This window comes from Oncorhynchus keta, chromosome 14, assembly GCF_023373465.1.
Source record: "Oncorhynchus keta strain PuntledgeMale-10-30-2019 chromosome 14, Oket_V2, whole genome shotgun sequence".
NCBI lineage: Eukaryota > Metazoa > Chordata > Actinopteri > Salmoniformes > Salmonidae > Oncorhynchus > Oncorhynchus keta.
Window position 1 is genome coordinate 40,906,092 of NC_068434.1, and position 21,071 is coordinate 40,927,162.

General features: G+C 40.0%; 1 protein-coding gene across 3 annotated transcripts in view; it reads right to left on the reverse strand.

Annotated features, from left to right (window-relative positions):
• Positions 1–21,071, reverse strand: part of unc5db (unc-5 netrin receptor Db) — a 216,976-nt gene that overhangs the window by 46,261 nt on the left and 149,644 nt on the right. For all 3 annotated transcript variants that reach the window (XM_035786081.2, XM_035786080.2, XM_035786082.2), the window contains exon 3: positions 415–558. In XM_035786081.2, the coding sequence (XP_035641974.2) occupies positions 415–558 (144 nt within the window). The remainder of the gene's footprint in view (positions 1–414; positions 559–21,071) is intronic.

Here is a 21,071-nt window from a genome sequence, read left to right on the forward strand (position 1 = left end):
CATGAAGCTTTACAGTATATGCCAAGGACATCATTTTTTCTCTACGTTGCACTCTGCTTTAATCTATTTACTCCTGCAGTGCAGTTTTGTCCATTCACTGTAATGTGAGACTGTGGTATTACCATATAAATATAATGAGTAGGATGGGGATCGAACCTCTAACCATGACAATTCTACCGGCAACCTCCTGGCAAAACTCAAAATGGCCACCAGTCCACCCATGATGGCAAAATTGACCTGAATGGAGACACCTGATCTATTCATTCTAATTCTATGGGTCAGTGTTTCCAAAGTCTGGTTCTGTGCTCTAGCACTAACATACCTGATTATACTAAAGGCTTGTTGATTGGTTGAATCAAGTATGTTAGCGCTAGCGCAAAAACTAAAATGTGCATTGCTATGTAGGCTACTCACATGCGATGTGTACCGTGGCCTTGCGGCTCTTGGAGGTGCCCAGGTGGCTCCAGGCCACACACAGACACCAGTAGTCCTCGGGGCCGTGGAAGTCCTCCACCTGCTGACGGGACACGTTGATTAGCACCTCACGCACCTTCAGACCTGCATAGTGGAAAGAAACAGCCAATAAGTGATCTTGTTAGATCAGGTGTTATTTAGAGATCACAGCACAAGTGCCAGGAACATTTACAGGACCTCTAGTTCTCAGTCCTTGGAATGTGCTAACCATAGTTGAGAGATCCTAACAACATATTTAAAGGGGAGGAGGGTGGGATCTGATCAAATATTTAGAAAGTCTGTCTGGTAGTATTGATCAATGGTTTCCCAAAATACAATTTTAAAAATACATTTGGTTTTTATGGTGGCCTGACACACTGCTCCAATCAGTGTGTCTAGTGTTATTCTGTTCTCCCTTTACTCTATGCTGGGTATTGAAAATGCATCACAGATGAAATAGGCAGTCCCCTAGGCCTCTCTTAGGATTCTGTTGTGCGTGATGCAAAATAGTGCGAACAAGAAAAATAGTTGCCTAGAGCAACATAATCCCCACTAACAAGCTTAACATCAGACCCGCTTCAAAAGAATACTCTAGTATGTACAGTAACCATGACACAATAATAGTACATATACCACAGTGACACAAGCACAGCTAGCACAATGCAAACGCAGCATATTTTTTAGAACAAGCACATTAAAGTGTGTCTGTACGAATGGACTCTCCCTATTCTGAAATCCTCTTAGTGGCGAAGCGCAAAACTCGCCAACTGAAATCTATGCAGACCTGTCACACAGTTTAGAATTGTTAAAGGCTTCCATTTTGTATCTGAGTCATGGGCTTAAGGATCTGTCATGTGTGTTTTCTTTCCTCCTTTTCAGAGCCTTGATAGCCTGCAGGCTTCCCAAACACAGGATTAAAGAAAAGATGCAACATGGGGGTTTATGACAGAAAATGGTACCCTATTCCCTATATAGAATACTACTCTGGTCAAAAGTAGTGCACTATATAGGGAATATGGTGCAATTTGGGACACATACCGAGTCTCTTAACACCCCCCATCCCGCTCTCCTCTCCTGCACACAACAATACATGATAAATGCAGCCTAATCTGACATGCTCATTGAGTCATAACAGCACATTTACTGCACAGCATATCAGAGTTTTGAATAAATAACAATTCAACTCCACACTAAATAACTGCAGGGAACATGGATATTAATGTGGATATTAACATATATTAATGTGAGAGAGATAGAGAGAGAGAGAGAGAGAGAGAGAGAGAGAGAGAGAGAGACAGCTGCATGTGAGCTCACATTTTTCAGCATGTTTTATTTAACAAAAGATTCGATTAAGATAAACGTATATTTGTCGGCAAGGACATATACAGCATACTACCCTCCACAACATAACCTTCACTCCAAATCAAAACTCCAAACCTACAACCTGATTTTGGACAAAATTACCAGGAAGGATTTGAACTACCAAAGATTCCTATTTCCAAGCCATACAGCAAATGCTCTGGCAAACAAACAAAGCTGAAAACACCATCCAACCTGGAACTGGAGGCCTTTGAAGCCCCCTCCTGCTGTTCAGAAACCATCCCCTGGGATTTTCTACAAGTAATCTGCATCCAGAAAAAAGCTTCTCCCAAGTGGGTGTGACACCTACTCCTGTTGCCTGCTGCACTGCTGCTTGGATTCCACCTGGCGATCTGTTCACCGTCTGCCCTGGCCTGTCTCCCCCTGTCTGGTACAGGTACCCCCGCCACACTCCCGAGCTTTCGTTTGCCTCCAGCACACACGCACTGTTGAGCGAGCGACTCTGAACTTACAATGGCTAGCCCCAAGTCGTTTAATTTTTTATTGAGCTTTATTCTACAGTGGCTTGCGAAAGTATTCACCCCCCATGGCATTTTTCCTATTTTGTTACCTTACAACCTGAAATTAAAATGGATGTTGGGGGAATGGTTGTATCATTTCATTTACACAACACGCCTACCACTTTGAAAATACAAAATATTTTTTTTTATTGTGAAACAAACAAGAAATAAGACCAAAAAAAAACACAAAACTTGAGCGTGCATAACTATTCACCCCCCCCCCCAAAAAAGTAAATATTTTGTAGAGCCACCTTTTCCAGCAATTTTAAGTCATACTACAGATTCTCAACTGGATTGAGGTCTGGGCTTTGACTAGGTCATTACAAGACATTTAAATATTTCCCTTTTAACCACTCGAGTGTTGCTTTAGCAGTATGCTTATGGGCATTGTCCTGCTGGAAGGTGAACCTTCGTCCCAGTCAAACAGATTTCCCTCAAGAATTTCCCTGCATTTCACGCCATCCATCATTCCTTCAATTCTGTCCAGTTTCCCAGTCCCTGCCTATGAAAAACATCCCCACAGCATGATGCTGCCACCACCATTCTTCACTGTGGGGATGGTGTTCTCAGGGTGATGTGAGGTGTTGGGTTTGTGCCAAACATAGGGTTTTCCTTGATGGCCAAAAAGCTACATTTTATTCTCATCTGACCAGAGTACCTTCTTTCATATGTTTGGGGAGTCTCCCACATGCCCTTTGGCAAACACCAAAAGTGTCTGGCTATTGTTTTCTTAAAGCAAAGGATTTTTTTTCTGGTCACTCTTCCATAAAGCCCAATTCTGTGGAGTATACGGCTTAAAGTGGTCCTATGGACAGATACTCCAATCTCCGCTGTGGAGCTTTGCAGCTCCTTCAGGGTGATCTTTGGTCTCTTTGTTGCCTCTCTGAATAATGCCCTCCTTTCCTGGTCCATTAGTTTTGGTGGGTGACCCTCTCTTGGCAGGTTTGTTGTGATGCCATATTATTTTCACTCTTTGTCATAGCCGCTTGCTAAAAAACTTTAATGAGCAAGCCTTCCTTCATGACCTGGCCTAAATTGGTATAGAATCAGCTGTCAAAGACGCTTGGACCTTATTTTTTGATTTTCAGTGGTATTGTAAACAAACACAACCCCATAAAGAAAATGAGAATTAAAAACAGGTTCAGCCCCTGGTTCAACCGTGATCTTGCAGAGTTACTCCACCTCAAGAATTCCATTTGGCGAAAGGCTCGGCACACGCACACTCAGGCTGACTGGCTCTCGTTCAGGCAAATGAGAAATAAGTGCACTTAGGCTATCTGGAAGGCCAAGGTTAGTTACTTTAAGGAGCAGTTCTCTCTCTGTGGGTCTAACCCCAAGAAGTTCTGGAAAATGGTTAAAGACCTGGAGAATAAACCCTCCTCCTTACTGCTGCCCATGTCCCTTAAAGTTGATGATGTCATTGTTACTGACAAGGAGCACAGGATTCCTATTTGACTCAGCAATGCCTCCTTGCCCGTCCAACATTTCCTCATCTCCCACCCCTTCTAATGTAACTAGCCCCGATTCTCCTGCCTCCTTTTCCCCTGCCCCTCTACAATGTTTTGCCCTGCAGGCGGTCACCGAGTCTGAGGTGCTAAAGAAGCTCCATAAACTTGACCCCCCAAAAAACATTTGGGTCAGATGGTTTAGACCCTTTCTTCTTTAAGGTTTCTGCCCCTGTCATCGCCAAGCCTATCTCTGACCTTTTTAACCTGTCTCTCCTCTCTGAGGAGGTTCCCATTGCTTAGAAGGCAGCCACGGTGCATATTTTATTTAAAAGAGAGAGATCAAGCTGATCCTAACTGTAATAGGCCTATTTCTATGTTGCCAAAAGTGTTGGAAGTACTTGTCAGTAATCAACTGATTGGCTTCTTGATGTCTATTGTATTCTCTTGGGTATGCAATCTGGTTTCCACTCAGGTTATGGATGTGTCACTGCAACCTTAAATGTCCTCAATGATGTCACAATTGCCCTTGATTCTAAGCAATGTTGTGCTGCTATTTTTATTGACTTGGCTAAAGCTTTTGATAAGGTAGACCATTCCATTCTTGTGGGCCGGCTAAGGAGTATTGGTGTTTCTGAGGGGTCTTTGGCCTGGTTTGCTAACTACCTCTCAAAGAGTGCAGTGTATAAAGTCAGAACATCTGCTGTCTCAGCCACTGCCTGTCACCAAGGGAGTACCCCAAGGCTCGATCCTATACCCCACGTCTTTCTCAATGTTCATGAGGTAGTACACTGTCCTTCTCTCAGCACATATCAAAGCGTCAGGCTAAAGTTAAATCTAGACTTGGTTTCCTCTATCGTAATCGTTCCACTTTCACCCCAGCTTCCAAACTAATCCTGATTCAGATGACCATCCTACCCATGCTAGGTTACAGAGATGTAATTTATGGATTGACAGGTAAGGGTGCTCTCGAGCGGCTAAATGGTCATTATCATTCGGCCATCAGATTTTCCACCAATGCTCTTTATAGGAAACATCACTGCAGTCTATACTCTCTAAACTGGTCATCTCTGTACACCCGCCACAAGACCCACCCGTTGATGCTTATTAATAAAACCCTCTTAGGCCTCACTCCCCCCTATCTGAGATATCTACTGCAGCCCTCATCCTCCACATACAACACCCATCCTGCCAGTCACATTCTGTTAAAGGTCCCCAAAGCACACACATCCCTGAGTCGCTCCTCTTTTCAGTTTTCTGCAGCTAGTGACTGGAACAAGCTGCAACAAACACACAAATTGGACAGTTTTATCTCCATTTATCTTCATGGAAACTCTTACTGACAGTTGTGGCTGCTTCACGCAACATATTGTTGCCTCTACCTTCTTTCCCTTTGTGCTGTTGTCTGTGCCCAATAATGTTTGTACCATGTTTTGTGCTGCTACCATGTTGTGTTGCTACCATGTTGTTGTCATGTTGTGTTGCTACCATGCTGTGTTGTTGTCTTAGATCTCTCTTTATGTAGGGTTGTGGTGTCTCGTCGTGATGTGGGCTTTGTCCTATATTTTTATTTTATTTTTAATTGTTAATCCTAGCCCCCGTCCCCACAGGAGGCCTTTTGCCTTTTGGTAGACCGTCATTGTAAATAAGAATTTGTTCTTAACTGACATGCCTAGTTATATAAAGGTTAAATAAATAAAACATATATATAAATGGATGGATTAATAAGGGCCCTATAGAATCGGTTTTATTTTTTGCTTAATTCCATTTATTTAAAATTCAGTTTTCTCCGTTTCGTTATCACAGGTTTCAGATTTGAATCTGCCATGCAGTATTGAGGGAAAGAGTCTACCAGAACAAAGTGCTTATCTTAGTTCAAAACTCCTAATTCCCAAAATGGGAGAACTAAACAATATTTCTACTTTTGAGAATGTGGGAACGGTCCGTGGACACTTAAGAGGCAGTCATGACAGGTTTGTTTCATTTGGTGATCTCATGAAGCACAGGGAACACACATAACTGTATCTCTTAAAGTGTACATTTCCCAGCTGTCAGGTTTACATATATTCATTGTAAAACACATGTGATTAAACATGAAAATATTTGTGAAATATGTCATGTAATGTTAACCTTCTAAATGAGAGTACGGATTTTCCTATAAAGATTAACTAGTCAGTGGCCATACCCCAATGAGCTAAGACATCACATTAGGCGTCATAGAATGGCCCCTTCTTCAACAGAGGATAAAACCCACTTCCTACGAAATATACATTAAAGTCAGGGAACGCCGGGACGGAGTCCCCAAGTTGGATTGGCTACAATTCTATAGGCTACGGAGATAATACAGCTGTAGTTTTGGCTACACAGCTGGAAATGGTTAAACTCCGAGACTATAGATCACTACAGAATAAGAGCACATCTTTGACGTATAATTACTAGTCTGCAGCTAGAAATTACATAAGTCTAGAACGAGAATAACGACAACTGCTGAAGCATCTATTTTATGAGAACATTATTTAATGGTACTCTGAAGTAACCATTCTAACCACCTACAACCACAAAGTACATTGTGACTTCTGGGAAAGTTAACCAGAGAGTCTGATGAACTCTACAGGATGATTGAGGTTTCCAACAGAGAAGACAACAACGACATGGGTCGTAAATATATACATTCCAATTATTCTCGAATGAGTGGACGTTCATGTGCAAAGGATTAGCATATCAATGAATATAATTATCGACTGTGTGTAGTGAATCCATTTAGTCTTTCCCGCTCTTTCTCAGTCCCCACCCCTTTCTTTTGTCTACCAAGCCATCTTATCGGCATACCCCACTAGGGGTTTTTCGATCATTGTTAGTAACCAATATCTACTGTTTGTTTTGTATGTATTTCTGTGATTAGTTAGTTAGTAAATAAATAATTTAGCCAATTTGTATATTGCTGATTCATTATGGAAACTAAGGTCTGTGCAGATATCCAAGGGTTTGCGATGTTCAGTAATGAGAACTGATGAGGTAATAATTCATTAATAGAAGACCAATTGATTAGACATTAAAATATCTGAAGAGTTATATTCGGAAAATTATAACTGTGTAATCTCAACATTTTCCGTGATGCCCCAACTTCCTAGTTAACTAATGTTTACATGATCAGTTTAATCACATAATAATTAAACCTAATTGATCATCAGAAGACCCTTTTGCAATTATGTTAGCATAGCTGAAAACGGTTGTCTGATTAAAGAAGCAATAAAACTGCAATAAAACTGGCCTTCTTGAGACTAGTTGAGTATCTGGAGTATAAGCATTTGTGGGTTCAATTACAGGCTCAAAATGGCCAGAAACAAAGGACTTTCTTCTGAAACTCATCAGTCTATTCTAGTTCTGAGAAATGAAGGCCATTCCATGCGGGAAATCTGTTTGTCCTGTGCCGTTGCATCTTGGGCAAATAAAATAAACATCTAATAAGTTCAATACATTTAGTTGATTGCTACTAATTTCAATACATTTCTTTATATTGTCGAATTCCATTTTAATATCTGGATTCTGTCCAGATAATGCTGTTGCTTGTGGGTGAGATAGAGAAAAGTACTCAAGATACACTTTCATCGCCACAATTATGAATACGGTCTACATTATGGCTCTGAAGACTAGTGTATCAATGATGCTAACAAACAACCTCAGTCACCTGTTAAGGGCTCTACACAGTCTACGCAAATGGAGCCGATGGAGGTCTGTTTGCGTCACGTTTAAAAATATTCAAAACGCACAAATGTACGTAGAACTAAGTAGAGAGCGACGCAAACGGATCTCCGTCGGCTCAGTTTGCGAAGACTGCGTATAGTATATCCCTTTAGTCTCCCAAATTGATTTTACAGCACAAATGTTGTTGAAACTCGGTCCACTGCTATCGTCCAAACAAATTCAAATTCTGATGGGAAATGTTTTTTTATTAACAGACATCTCTGTAGACATGATTACATCCTTAAGGGACAAGTAGATTCTTTGAAAGTTCTCCAATCACTACTACAGCCAGCCAGCACCAGTCACAATGTGTAGTGAGACACAAACATAATTCATAACTCCCTTGCAAATATATGGCAATTGACAGAGCATGGGGTGAAGAGATAGCAGAGAAGGTCATTACTAATGATGTCACAGAAGCGAGTAATATGCTAAAGAGAGTTAGCAGGTCCCGATATCTCTAGCATCGGAGAGGCACATTTTCTTGAGGACTAACCGTCCACGACAGGTGGTGTGCCTGAGAGACAGACCCGCGCTTTGGCACTTTGTCATGCCACCCCTTGTTTACAGGCAGAGCACCGTTGACAGGACATATTAAACTAAACCCTCTTGATTTCTTACACCCAACTTTTCTTTCTTAAAAAAAAAAAATGTAAGTGGTTTTACAAGTGACAAAGCGATCCAAAAGGCAGAATTATAAAAAGAATGACTTAAGCCATGGCTATTGGCCGAAAACATGAAATAGGAATGGAGGTTTGGGTGGTGGGAGCATAGTTGGAGGGGACAAAGCAAGGCTAATCTGTTCTTCCTATGGATTTGCTCTGTTGTCTTGCCATGGCTCAGCTTTTGCTGTGAGTTGGACAGGAGGGAGAGCATAAGAAGAGCCTGGATCCCGCTTTTGATCTATTAACCAACCAGCGGATGCTACATCTTCCTGCTAGGGATTATCAAATAAGGCTAAATCCCAAATGGCACCCTATTCCTTATAATGGGTTGCAATATAAGCCTTTTCACTGAGCCATTTCATGGAGCTACACTTCACTTCCAGAGTCCACTGTAAGTACGTTGGTATAACAAAGTCAGAAGGTCCCCATGGAGTGCTCTTGCCATTGCTGCTCCACCTGCACAGTGTGCATGTTGCCGTCTCCACCAAGCCTCCTCATTCCCTCTTAACACATCATCCAACCCTCTAAGAGAACCATGACTGGCCTCTGGCAACACCCGTGTTTCTGCTTCCTGCTAAAGTTATTCACAGGGGAGGCACTGGAGGGTTTGGCATATAAAACGTGTGTAGAAATCGAGACGTTTTAACCACAGATAAATGAGAAGCATTTGACCCGTATTTGACCCGATCTTACCGCAATAATTTAAACTATCAACAATGTCTAACCATTAAGGAGTTCTTAACTTGTTGCAGTTGAGGTTGTATGTGTGGGTGCGCACGTGTGTATCCCAGTCTACCAAGGCGGCCATGCTAAATGTAAACACTGAGCACAATTGAGAATGTAACCTGTCAGTCGAGGAGAGAAACAGCATTAGCACATTAGCACAACCTTTGGGTAGAAAGAAAGAATGATCACACAAGGCAAGCATGGTTTAAAAATAGGCCTATCTAAAACAATGACAGGGCACTTAATGCTTTAATACAGAAAATCTATTACGAAATCAGACAACCCCTTCCCACCTACACACACTCTAACCACTCACAGACACGAGCTTGCACGCATGTGCACACACACACACACACACACACACACACACACACACACACACACACACACACACACACACACACACACACACACACACACACACACACACACACACACACACACACACACGATTCAAGCTTTCTAGAAAAAAATAATAATTTCCTGCATTTGGGGACATGATATTTTATAATGCACCATTTTTATTCCTCACTGCAGAGAGATAGGCTGCTCTATCCAGATAAGGCTATTGCCTGCCACATCCATTAGGCCCAATGCCCACTGTTTAACTCTGGAATTAGAGGCCAACAACACTGACAGAGCCAACTCTCCTCTTTACCTCTTAACAACAAAATCATATCCAATGTAAAGCTTGCTAAAATGAAATCAAAAGTCTGACAAAAGAAACACAGACCATTAATAGCTTGTTTGGATCCATGGCATTATAAGCAGAGAGAATTAGCAAGTGAGCCAAAAGGGCATTATGCGGCAATAGTTGTGGGGGAAAGAGTTTACCTAATTGCAAATGCAACCACTCGTACAGGAAATATTGGGACAGAACTTTTCAAGTTGAGTTTCATCTCCATCTGTGGCTAGGTAAGGAAACGATGTCATACTGTTTTCAGTGGGCGATGGAAAAGGGGTTTTATTATTCTTCAGAATTCGTGACTTCACTGTTATGTTTTTTTTTTTTTTGCTGGAAAGCAGTGTTTGCTCAAGGATGTCCTGGGTTGAACCTAAAGTAAATGATTATTGACTAGGTTCCGAAATGTAAACAATAGAATGAATTGACGTGTGTATACAACGCCTTAATGTATAGGCAAGCCCATGTTCAGTACAGTTGCGGGCACAAAACAAAAACCACAGTACAGGTTTTCGTAACAAACTATTGCTATAAAAAGCCACAGCGCCTTGTTGCATTGCAGCAATTGTTCTGCCAATACCCTGTTGCAAGCTAACTTTTTAGTGGCAACAAAACCTCAATGCAAAACCCTAGTTGTGCTCCAACTGCCCATTAAATGCACCCTGAGAACATTTGAGAGGAGAAAGACTGAGTCCACTATTTGAACATGTCAAGAAAGTGTCTGGCACAGACAGATCTCAGGTGGACTTAGCCATCTGAGCCCATGACAGACCTCTAGGTGCACTCGATAGAATTGTGATGGTTTCAGTACCTACCCAACAAAAGGGATATATTGTACAAATAGAACACAGGCCTCAATACACCCAGTCCTGTCTGGCATGGAATAAAGTTATATCACCCCTAAGGAGCCTATTCTGTATAGGGTACGGTATGTGTGTGAGGTGTATTGTATTGTCTGGGCACATTCAGTTAACAACACCATTAACAGTGTCATACAGGAATCCTGGGGCAAAGATAACATCAATCCTCGCTTTAGTGCCCATTACATAATGGTAAAAGCAATCCAACACGCATGATATAGGAGAGTTGAGCGTGAGGTGAGACTGAGGTCACTGCTGAGGGGAAGTAGTGTCACTGCCTGTTTTCAGCCTGTATGCTGTCTGTTTGCTTCATGTTTGTTGCTTCTTTGCAGCAGGATTACAGCCTGTTTGTGGTCTGTTTGCTGCCTATTGACTGTTTTCTGCCTGTTTGTAGGTTACATGTTAATGGTGTTCCTCTGTCCTGGACTCATTGCTCCTAGGTCTCATTCCAGGAATATGCTCCCTTCCATCTGCCCTCATTTACATTCTTTCACTGATCTGATAGGATCAGATTGGAAAGCAGCTGCGGTCATCCCCCTCTTCAAAGGGGGGGACACTTTTGACCCAAACTGCTACAGACCTATATCTATCCTACCATGCCTTTCTAAGATCTTCGAAAGCCAAGTCAACAAACAGATTACCGACCATTTCGAATCTCACCATACCTTCTCTGCTATGCAATCTGGTTTCAGAGCTGGTCATGGGTGCACCTCAGCCACGCTCAAGGTCCTAAACGATATCTTAACCGCCATCGATAAGAAACATTACTGTGCAGCCGTATTCATTGATCTGGCCAAGGCTTTCGACTCTGTCAATCACCACATCCTCATCGGCAGACTCGACAGCATTGGTTTCTCAAATGATTGCCTCGCCTGGTTCACCAACTACTTCTCTGATAGAGTTCAGTGTGTCAAATCGGAGGGTCTGCTGTCCGGACCTCTGTCAGTCTCTATGGGGGTGCCACAGGGTTCAATTCTTGGACAGACTCTGTTCTCTGTATACATCAATGAGGTCGCTCTTGCTGCTGGTAAGTCTCTGTTCCACTTCTACGCAGACGACACCATTCTGTATACTTCTGGCCCTTCTTTGGACACTTTGTTAACAACCCTCCAGGCAAGCTTCAATGCCATACAACTCTCCTTCCGTGGCCTCCAATTGCTCTTAAATACAAGTAAAACTAAATGCATGCTCTTCAACCGATCGCTACCTGCACCTACCCGCCTGTCCAACATCACTACTCTGGACGGCTCTGACTTAGAATATGTGGACAACTACAAATACAGAGGTGTCTGGTTAGATTGTAAACTCTCCTTCCAGACCCATATCAAACATCTCCAATCCAAAGTTAAATCTAGAATTGGCTTCCTATTTCGCAACAAAGCATCCTTCACTCATGCTGCCAAACATACCCTTGTAAAAACTGACCATCCTACCAATCCTCGACTTTGGCGATGTAATTTACAAAATAGCCTCCAATACCCTACTCAACAAATTGGATGCAGTCTATCACAGTGCAATCCGTTTTGTCACCAAGGCCCCATATACTACCCACCATTGCGACCTGTACACTCTTGTTGGCTGGCCCTCGCTTCATACTCGGCGCCAAACCCACTGGCTCCATGTCATCTACAAGACGCTGCTAGGTAAAGTCCCCCCTTATCTCAGCTCGCTGGTCACCATAGCATCTCCCACCTGGAGCACACGCTCCAGCAGGTATATCTCTCTAGTCACCCCTAAAACCAATTCTTTCTTTGGCCGCCTCTCCTTCCAATTCTCTGCTGCCAATAACTGGAACGAACTACAAAAATCTCTGAAACTGGAAACACTTATCTCCCTCACTAGCTTTAAGCACCAACTGTCAGAGCAGCTCACAGATTACTGCACCTGTACATAGCCCACCTATAATTTAGCCCAAACAACTACCTCTTTCCCAACTGTATTTAATTTATTTATTTATTTTGCTCCTTTGCACCCCATTATTTTTATTTCTACTTTGCACATTCTTCCATTGCAAAACTACCATTACAGTGTTTTACTTGCTATATTGTATTTACTTTGCCACCATGGCCTTTTTTGCCTTTACCTCCCATCTCACCTCATTTGCTCACATTGTATATAGACTTGTTTATACTGTATTATTGACTGTATGTTTGTTTTACTCCATGTGGAACTCTGTGTCGTTGTATCTGTCGAACTGCTTTGCTTTATCTTGGCCAGGTTGCAATTGTAAATGAGAACTTGTTCTCAACTTGCCTACCTGGTTAAATAAATGTGAAATAAATAAATAAAATAAAAGGACTGGATATTTCTTACACCAGTGGTTCTCAAACTGCGGGGGTCACAATTAGGTTTTGGGAGGGGTCGCGAGTGTGAAACTGAATGAGATAAACACATATTTTAATAGGCTACATATAGACCTACTATTTGTATTTTATATTTATACCTTTGCCTATTCAATCTGGTTACCAACATAGGCCTATGGTATTGCACTAAATGTGTGTCTCCAAAGTCTGTGCTTTAAAACCAAAAAGATCTGAGGGAATGTTTGCTACCTGCACTGCTGACAACTATTTTGGTCCACTCACACAGCAGTAATAAAGGCCCAGTTCACAACATTTATGGGATTACAATTTTTTTAAATGATTTATCAGAGGGTGCTGCAGAACCTTTAGCACGCCTACTTTCCGCGGCTATGCCGAGCACACCTCTTACCACCGGCGCAGGTGAAGAAAAGGGAGCAATTAAGGGGAAAAACAGAACAATGGAGATGCAGGAGAGGAACGCATGGACAAATAAACAAGGAGAACTATAGAACCAAGAAAAGGGAAGAACTATAGAACCAAGAAACAAAGAGAACTATTGAACCAAGAAACAAGGAGAACTATAGAACCAAGAAACAAGGAGAACTATAGAACAAAGAAACAAGGAGCACTATAGAACCAAGAAACAATGAGAACTATAGAACAAAGAAACAAGGAGCACTATAGAACCAAAAAATAAGGAGCACTATAGAACCAAGAAACAAGGAGCACTATAGAACCAAGAAACAATGAGCACTATAGAACCAAGAAACAATGAGCACTATAGAACTAAGAAACAATGAGAACGATAGAACCAAGAAACAAGGAGAACTATAGAACCAAGAAACAAGGAGAACTAAATAACAAAGAAACAAGGAGAACTAAATAACAAAGAAACAAGGAGAACTAAATAACAAAGAAACAAGGAGAACTAAATAACAAAGAAACAAGGAGAACTATAGAACAAAGAAACAAGGAGAACTAAATAACAAAGAAACAAGGAGAACTAAATAACAAAGAAACAAGGAGAACTATACAACCAAGAAACAAGGATAACTAAATAACAAAGAAATAAGGAGAACTAAATAACAAAGAAACAATGAGAACTAAATAACAAAGAAATAAGGAGAACTAAATAAAAAATAAATAAGGAGAACTAAATAACAAAGAAACAAGGAGAACTAAATAACAAAGAAACAAGGAGAACTATAGAACAAAGAAACAAGGAGAACTAAATAACAAAGAAACACGGATAACTAAATAACAAAGAAACAAGGAGAACTAAAAACAAGGAGAACCAAAGAAACAATGAGAACTAAATAACAGAAACACTATATAACCAAGAAACAAGAACAAAGAAACAAGGAGCACTATAGAACCAAAAAATAAGGAGCACTACAGAACCAAGAAACAACGAGCACGATATAACCAAGAAACAATGAGCACTATAGAACCAAGAAACAAGGAGAACTATAGAACCAAGAAACAAGGAGAACTATAGAACCAAGAAACAAGGAGAACTATAGAACCAATAAACAATGAGAACTATAGAACAAAGAAACAAGGAGAACTAAATGACAAAGAAACAAGGATAACTAAATAACAAAGAAACAAGGAGATCTAAATAACAAAGAAACAAGGAGAACTATAAAACCAAAAAAAGGAGAACTATAGAACAAAGAAACAAGGAGCACTATAGAACCAAAAAATAAGGAGCACTACAGAACCAAGAAACAATGAGCACTATAGAACCAAGAAACAAGGAGAACTATAGAACCAAGAAACAAGGAGAACTATAGAACCAAGAAACAAGGAGAACTATAGAACCAAGAAACAAGGAGAACTATAGAACCAAGAAACAAGGAGAACTATAGAACAAAGAAACAAGGAGAACTAAATAACAAAGAAACAAGGAGAACTAAATAACAAAGAAACAAGGAGAACTAAATAACAAAGAAACAAGGATAACTAAATAACAAAGAAACAAGGAGAACTAAATAACAAAGAAATAAGGAGAACTAAATAACAAAAAATAAGGAGAACTATAGAACCAAGAAACAAGGAGAACTAAATAACAAAGAAACAAGGAGAATTATAGAACAAAGAAACAAGGAGAACTATAGAACCAAGAACAAATAACATAGGATACTATAGAACCAAGAAACAAGGAGAACTATAGAACCAAGAAACAAGGAGAACTATAGAACCAAGAAACAAGGAGAACTATAGAACAAAGAAACAAGGAGAACTAAATAACAAAGAAACAAGGAGAACTAAATAACAAAGAAACAAGGAGAACTAAATAACAAAGAAACAAGGAGAACTAAATAACAAAAAATAAGGAGAACTAAATAACAAAGAAATAAGGAGAACTATAGAACCAAGAAACAAGGAGAACTAAATAACAAAGAAACAAGGAGAACTAAATAACAAAGAAACAAGGAGAACTAAATAACAAAGAAACAAGGAGATCTAAATAACAAAGAAACAAGGAGAACTATAAAACCAAAAAAAGGAGAACTATAGAACAAAGAAACAAGGAGCACTATAGAACCAAAAAATAAGGAGCACTACAGAACCAAGAAACAAGGAGCACTATAGAACCAAGAAACAATGAGCACTATAGAACCAAGAAACAATGAGAACTATAGAACCAAGAAACAAGGAGAACTATAGAACCAAGAAACAAGGAGAACTATAGAACCAAGAAACAAGGAGAACTATAGAACAAAGAAACAAGGAGAACTAAATAACAAAGAAACAAGGAGAAATAAATAACAAAGAAACAAGGAGAACTAAATAACAAAGAAACAAGGAGAACTAAATAACAAAGAAACAAGGAGAACTAAATAACAAAGAAACAAGGAGAACTAAATAACAAAGAAATAAGGAGAACTAAATAACAAAAAATAAGGAGAACTATAGAACCAAGAACCAAGGAGAACTAAATAACAAAGAAACAAGGAGAATTATAGAACAAAGAAACAAGGAGAACTATAGAACCAAGAACAAATAACATAGGAGACTATAGAACCAAGAAACAAGGAGAACTATAGAACCAAGAAACAAGGAGAACTATAGAACCAAGAAACAAGGAGAACTATAGAACAAAGAAACAAGGAGAACTAAATAACAAAGAAACAAGGAGAACTAAATAACAAAGAAACAAGGAGAACTAAATAACAAAGAAACAAGGAGAACTAAATAACAAAAAATAAGGAGAACTAAATAACAAAGAAATAAGGAGAACTATAGAACCAAGAAACAAGGAGAACTAAATAACAAAGAAACAAGGAGAACTAAAATAACAAAGAAACAAGGAGAACTAAATAACAAAGAAACAAGGAGATCTAAATAACAAAGAAACAAGGAGAACTATAAAACCAAAAAAAGGAGAACTATAGAACCAAGAAACAATGAGCACTATAGAACCAAGAAACAATGAGAACTATAGAACCAAGAAACAAGGAGAACTATAGAACCAAGAAACAAGGAGAACTATAGAACCAAGAAACAAGGAGAACTATAGAACAAAGAAACAAGGAGAACTAAATAACAAAGAAACAAGGAGAACTAAATAACAAAGAAACAAGGAGAACTAAATAACAAAGAAACAAGGAGAACTAAATAACAAAAATAAGAAACAAGAACCAAGAGAACTAAATAACAAAGAAACAAGGAGAACTATATAACAAAGAAACAAGGAGAACTAAATAACAAAGAAAAATAACATAGGAGAACTAAATAACAAAAAACAAGGAGAACTATAGAACCAAGAACCAAGGAGAACTAAATAACAAAGAAACAAGGAGAATTATAGAACAAAGAAACAAGGAGAACTATAGAACCAAGAACAAATAACTATAGAAGACTAGGAGAACTAAATAAAGAAACAAGGAGAACTAAATAACAAAGAAACAAGGAGAACTAAATAACAAAGAAACAAGGAGAACTAAATAACAAAGAAATAAGGAGAACTAAATAACAAAGAAATAAGGAGAACTATAGAACAAAGAAATAAGGAGAACTATAGAACAAAGAAACAAGGAGAACTAAATAACAAAGAAATAAGGAGAACTAAAGAACAAAGAAACAAGGAGAACTAAATAACAAAGAAACAAGGAGAACTAAATAACAAAGAAACAAGGAGAACTAAATAACAAAGAAACAAGGAGAACTAAATAACAAAGAAACAAGGAGAACTAAAGAACAAAGAAACAAGGAGAACTAAATAACAAAGAAACAAGGAGAACTAAATAACAAAGAAACAAGGAGAACTAAATAACAAAGAAATAAGGAGAACTAAATAACAAAGAAACAAGGAGAACTAAATAACAAAGAAACAAGGAGAACTATAGAACCAAGAAACAAGGAGAACTAAATAACAAAGAAATAAGGAGAACTATAGAACCAAGAAACAAGGAGAACTAAATAACAAAGAAATAAGGAGAACTATAGAACCAAGAAACAAGGAGACCTAAATAACAAAGAAACAAGGAGAATTATAGAACAAAGAAACAAGGAGAACTATAGAACCAAGAACAAATAACCTAGGAGACTATAGAACAAAGACACAATGAAAACTATAGAACAAAAAAACAAGAAAAGGAAAGCAGATGACATGAAAGACAAAGACAAAGAACGGACCAAAAGACAAAGAACGTGCGTGTGTTGATTCCCATAGCCGAAAGCTAAAGCCAAGCCTAGCCACGACAGAGATGATTTGATTTAGGGTTTGACGAAACACTTGAGTTAATGAATAAGGTTTCATTTTCCCTTTATTGAACAGGATAAACGCCATGCTGTGAAAAATGTAATATATTTTTGCAACTTAAAAGCTGACTCCTCCGCTGTATACACCACACCCTGCTACTTCATAGATCAGAACCACTCTGGACCGATCACAGCTACAGGCAGGCCATGCTTTCCATCCAACCCTGCAACCGCCGCTACAAACAGGTTGGCCATATGATCTTGCTTTGGACTCCAGAAAAGGTGACAAGATATCCCTAGTTGATATTGGCTGCTGACATGAATAACTTTTAGCTCAAAATGCAGGATATAAAACACAGTGTATTTATGTATCTTTCGTTTGGAAATGTTTATGGCTGCAATGGCGGGTCAACGTTGGAGAACCACTGGCCTACACAAACCCAGCTGTCTCAGTAAGATCCATGAAGGGAAGTGAAGGAGGACAGGGAAAGAAGACATGGTCAGGGAAGCGTGCGTGCGTGCGTGCGTGCGTGCGTGCGTGCGTGCGTGTGTGTCTTTGTAACCATCAAGGTTATTCATCTACTATTCTCAGGCCTCTTCTCCCCCATAGTGTCCAAGCCTGTCTGGACCTGCCACTCTCCATGTGCCTTCAATCTATGTGAGAGAGAGCAAGCGGCTTTGTCTGCTCACTGCCCGCCAACAATAACATTCACTATGCACAGACTCAACAAGAAAGGTAGGTGACTTTTCTTTAATCCAAGGGCATTGAGTCCTTATGGAATATATGGGTCTATATGGGGCCCCAATGGTGTGTGATTCCCTAAGGCACATTGACTATTTACCCCTGATAAAGGAGATTTTAACTAGCTTAATTAAAAACACATAAAAGACGGTAGTAGGAAGAATGGATCTTAAAAGGACCAATCCAGCCATTTTTATCTCAATATCAAAATCATTTATGCGTAACAATTAAGCACCCTAGCTGTGATTGTTTTCAATTAAAATGGTCAAAAATAAACAAAAATAGCTTCTTAGCGAAGAGCAATTTATCAAGCAAGAATTTAGCTAGTAATGTCTGCGAGGGGTATGAGTGGGAAAGGGAAAACAGAAAACTAGCTATTACTGGAAGAGAGGTCTGGCAATCTCTTTCTTATTGGTCTATTAACCAATGTACTGCCTAGTCACCAGGCAGGCCAAAAGTCCATCCCACCAAAACAGGCAGAAATTACAGCTCTTGCACTAAAAGGGCATTTTCATCACAATTTCACAGTATTATTCCAACCTCAGGGGGAAATATATAGCACCAGTCAAAAGTGCTATATAGAGTTTTTCTTTATTTTTACTATTTTCTACATTGTAGAATAATAGTGAAGACATCAAAACTATGAAATAACACATATGGAATCATGTAGTAACCAAAAAATGTGTTAAACAAATCAAAATATGTTTTATATTTGCCATGATGACAGCTTTGCACACAATAGTTTTTGACTGCACTAGGCCTTTAACAGCATCAAAGGAGCAGTCCATCCACAACATCATAAATACTTCTCTGGGAACAAACGTATTATGATTCCCTCTCACATACAGTGCCTTCAGAAAGAATTAATTTACTTATTACATATTTTGTTGTGTTACAGCCTAAATTCAAAACGCATTAAATGTATTCATTTTTCTCACCCATCGACACACAAGAATATTTAGACAGTTTTGCTAATTTATTGAAAATTAAATACAGAAATATCTCATTTACATAGGTATTCACACCCCTAAGTCAAAACTTAAACACAATGTAAAGTTTGTTCCCATGTTTCATGAGCTGAAATAAAAGACCCAGAAAGGTGTTCGATGGGGTTGAGGTCAGGGCTCTGTGCAGGTCAGTCAAGTTCTTCCACACCGATCTCAACAAATTATTTCTGTGTGCACGGGGGCATTGTCATGCTAATACAGGAAAGGTCCTTCCCTGAACTGTTGCCAAAAAGTTGGAAGCACAGACTCGTCTAGAATGTCATTGTATGCTATAGCGTTAAGATTTGCCCTCGCTGGAAATAAGGGGCCTAGCCCGAACCATGAAAAACAGTTGCAGACCATTATTCCTCCTCCAACAAACTTAACAGTTGGCTCTAAGCATTCGGGCAGCTAGCATTCTCCTGGCATCCATCAAACCCAGATTCGTCTATCGGACTGCCAGATGGTGAAGCGTGATTCATCACTCCAGAGAACGCGTTTTTTATACCACTCGAGCCGACGCTTATTATACCACGGCAAGTTTTATACCACTCCAGCCGACATTTGGCATTGTGCATGGTGATCTTAGGCTTGTGTGTGGCTGCTTGGCCATGGAAACCCATTCCATGAAGCTCCCGATGAATCATTCTTGTGCTGACGTTGCTTCCACAGGCATTTTGGAACTCTGTTGTGAGTGTTGAAACTAGGAAAGATCATTTGTACGTGCTACGCACGTCAGCGGTCGCGTTCTGTGAGCTTGTGTGGGCTACCACTTCGCGGCTGAGCCGTTGTTGCCCCTAGACGTTTCCACTTCACAATAATAGCACTTACAGTTGACCGGGGAAGCTCTAGCAGAGCAGAAATTTGAGATTATATACACCTGTCAGTAACGGGTGTGGCTGAAACAGCCGAATCAACTAATTTGAAGGGGTGTCCACATACTTTTGTATAAATAGTGTATGAACAGAGCTTGTCAATTCAATTATTTTAAACCTAACCACACGTCATCGCTTGCAGCCGTCGGTTTCAACCGGAGGCCACTGTGACATTGATTTCCCCAGTAATCCTTCGCTGTTCAATTATGTATAGGCATGCCGACCCTATAAAAAAATCTATTACTGACAGGTAGACGAGACCCGCCTCGTCCCAGAGGCCTCAGCACAGCTGTCTGTAGTCATCTCTAGTCATCACACTGCACTCCATGGGGTCTGTAATTAATTCTCTCTGCTTAGAGAAATACCTGGACAGAGGTGTAGGTGGCTGTCTGGATTCATTTGCCACAGCGATATTCAAATAGACATTTATTGACATTTAAACATAGACAAATTGGGACAGAAGTCCATTTTCCTTTAAGGTAGGAAGGTTAATTGAAAGGAAACGTTCCATGAGCAGCACTTCGTGACAGTACATTCTCAACTTATTAGTTCACCTTGCTGGCTGACTTCAGCCAGCCAACAGTCAGTCCCTGCTCTCCTCTCCTCCTAGCTCTCCTCTCCTCACCTCTTCGCTCTCCTCTTCTCTCTTCCTTGCTCTCCTCCCTGTGCCTCAGTCTGGCTAAATCAAGGGCACTGGAGCACTGCTTATCTGTGGCTGTGATTCGTCAGCCTGGTTGGTAAATAAGAGACGTTATAATCACGGGGCTCCTGGTGGCATTGAGGGTCCATTTACTAATCAATAACATCGAATTCTTCATACATCTTCTGCTCTGATTATCTTGGCCTAATCCAACACTCCACAATTTGTCTGTCCATTACATGGTGCAGGACAAAGCAGCGCTGAGCATGTTGTTTTCACTGGTGGTTATGATTTTAATGGTGATAAAGATAGTTGGCTATCCAGTTGGCCAGGTGTGAGAAGAGGTGAGAAGAGGACAAT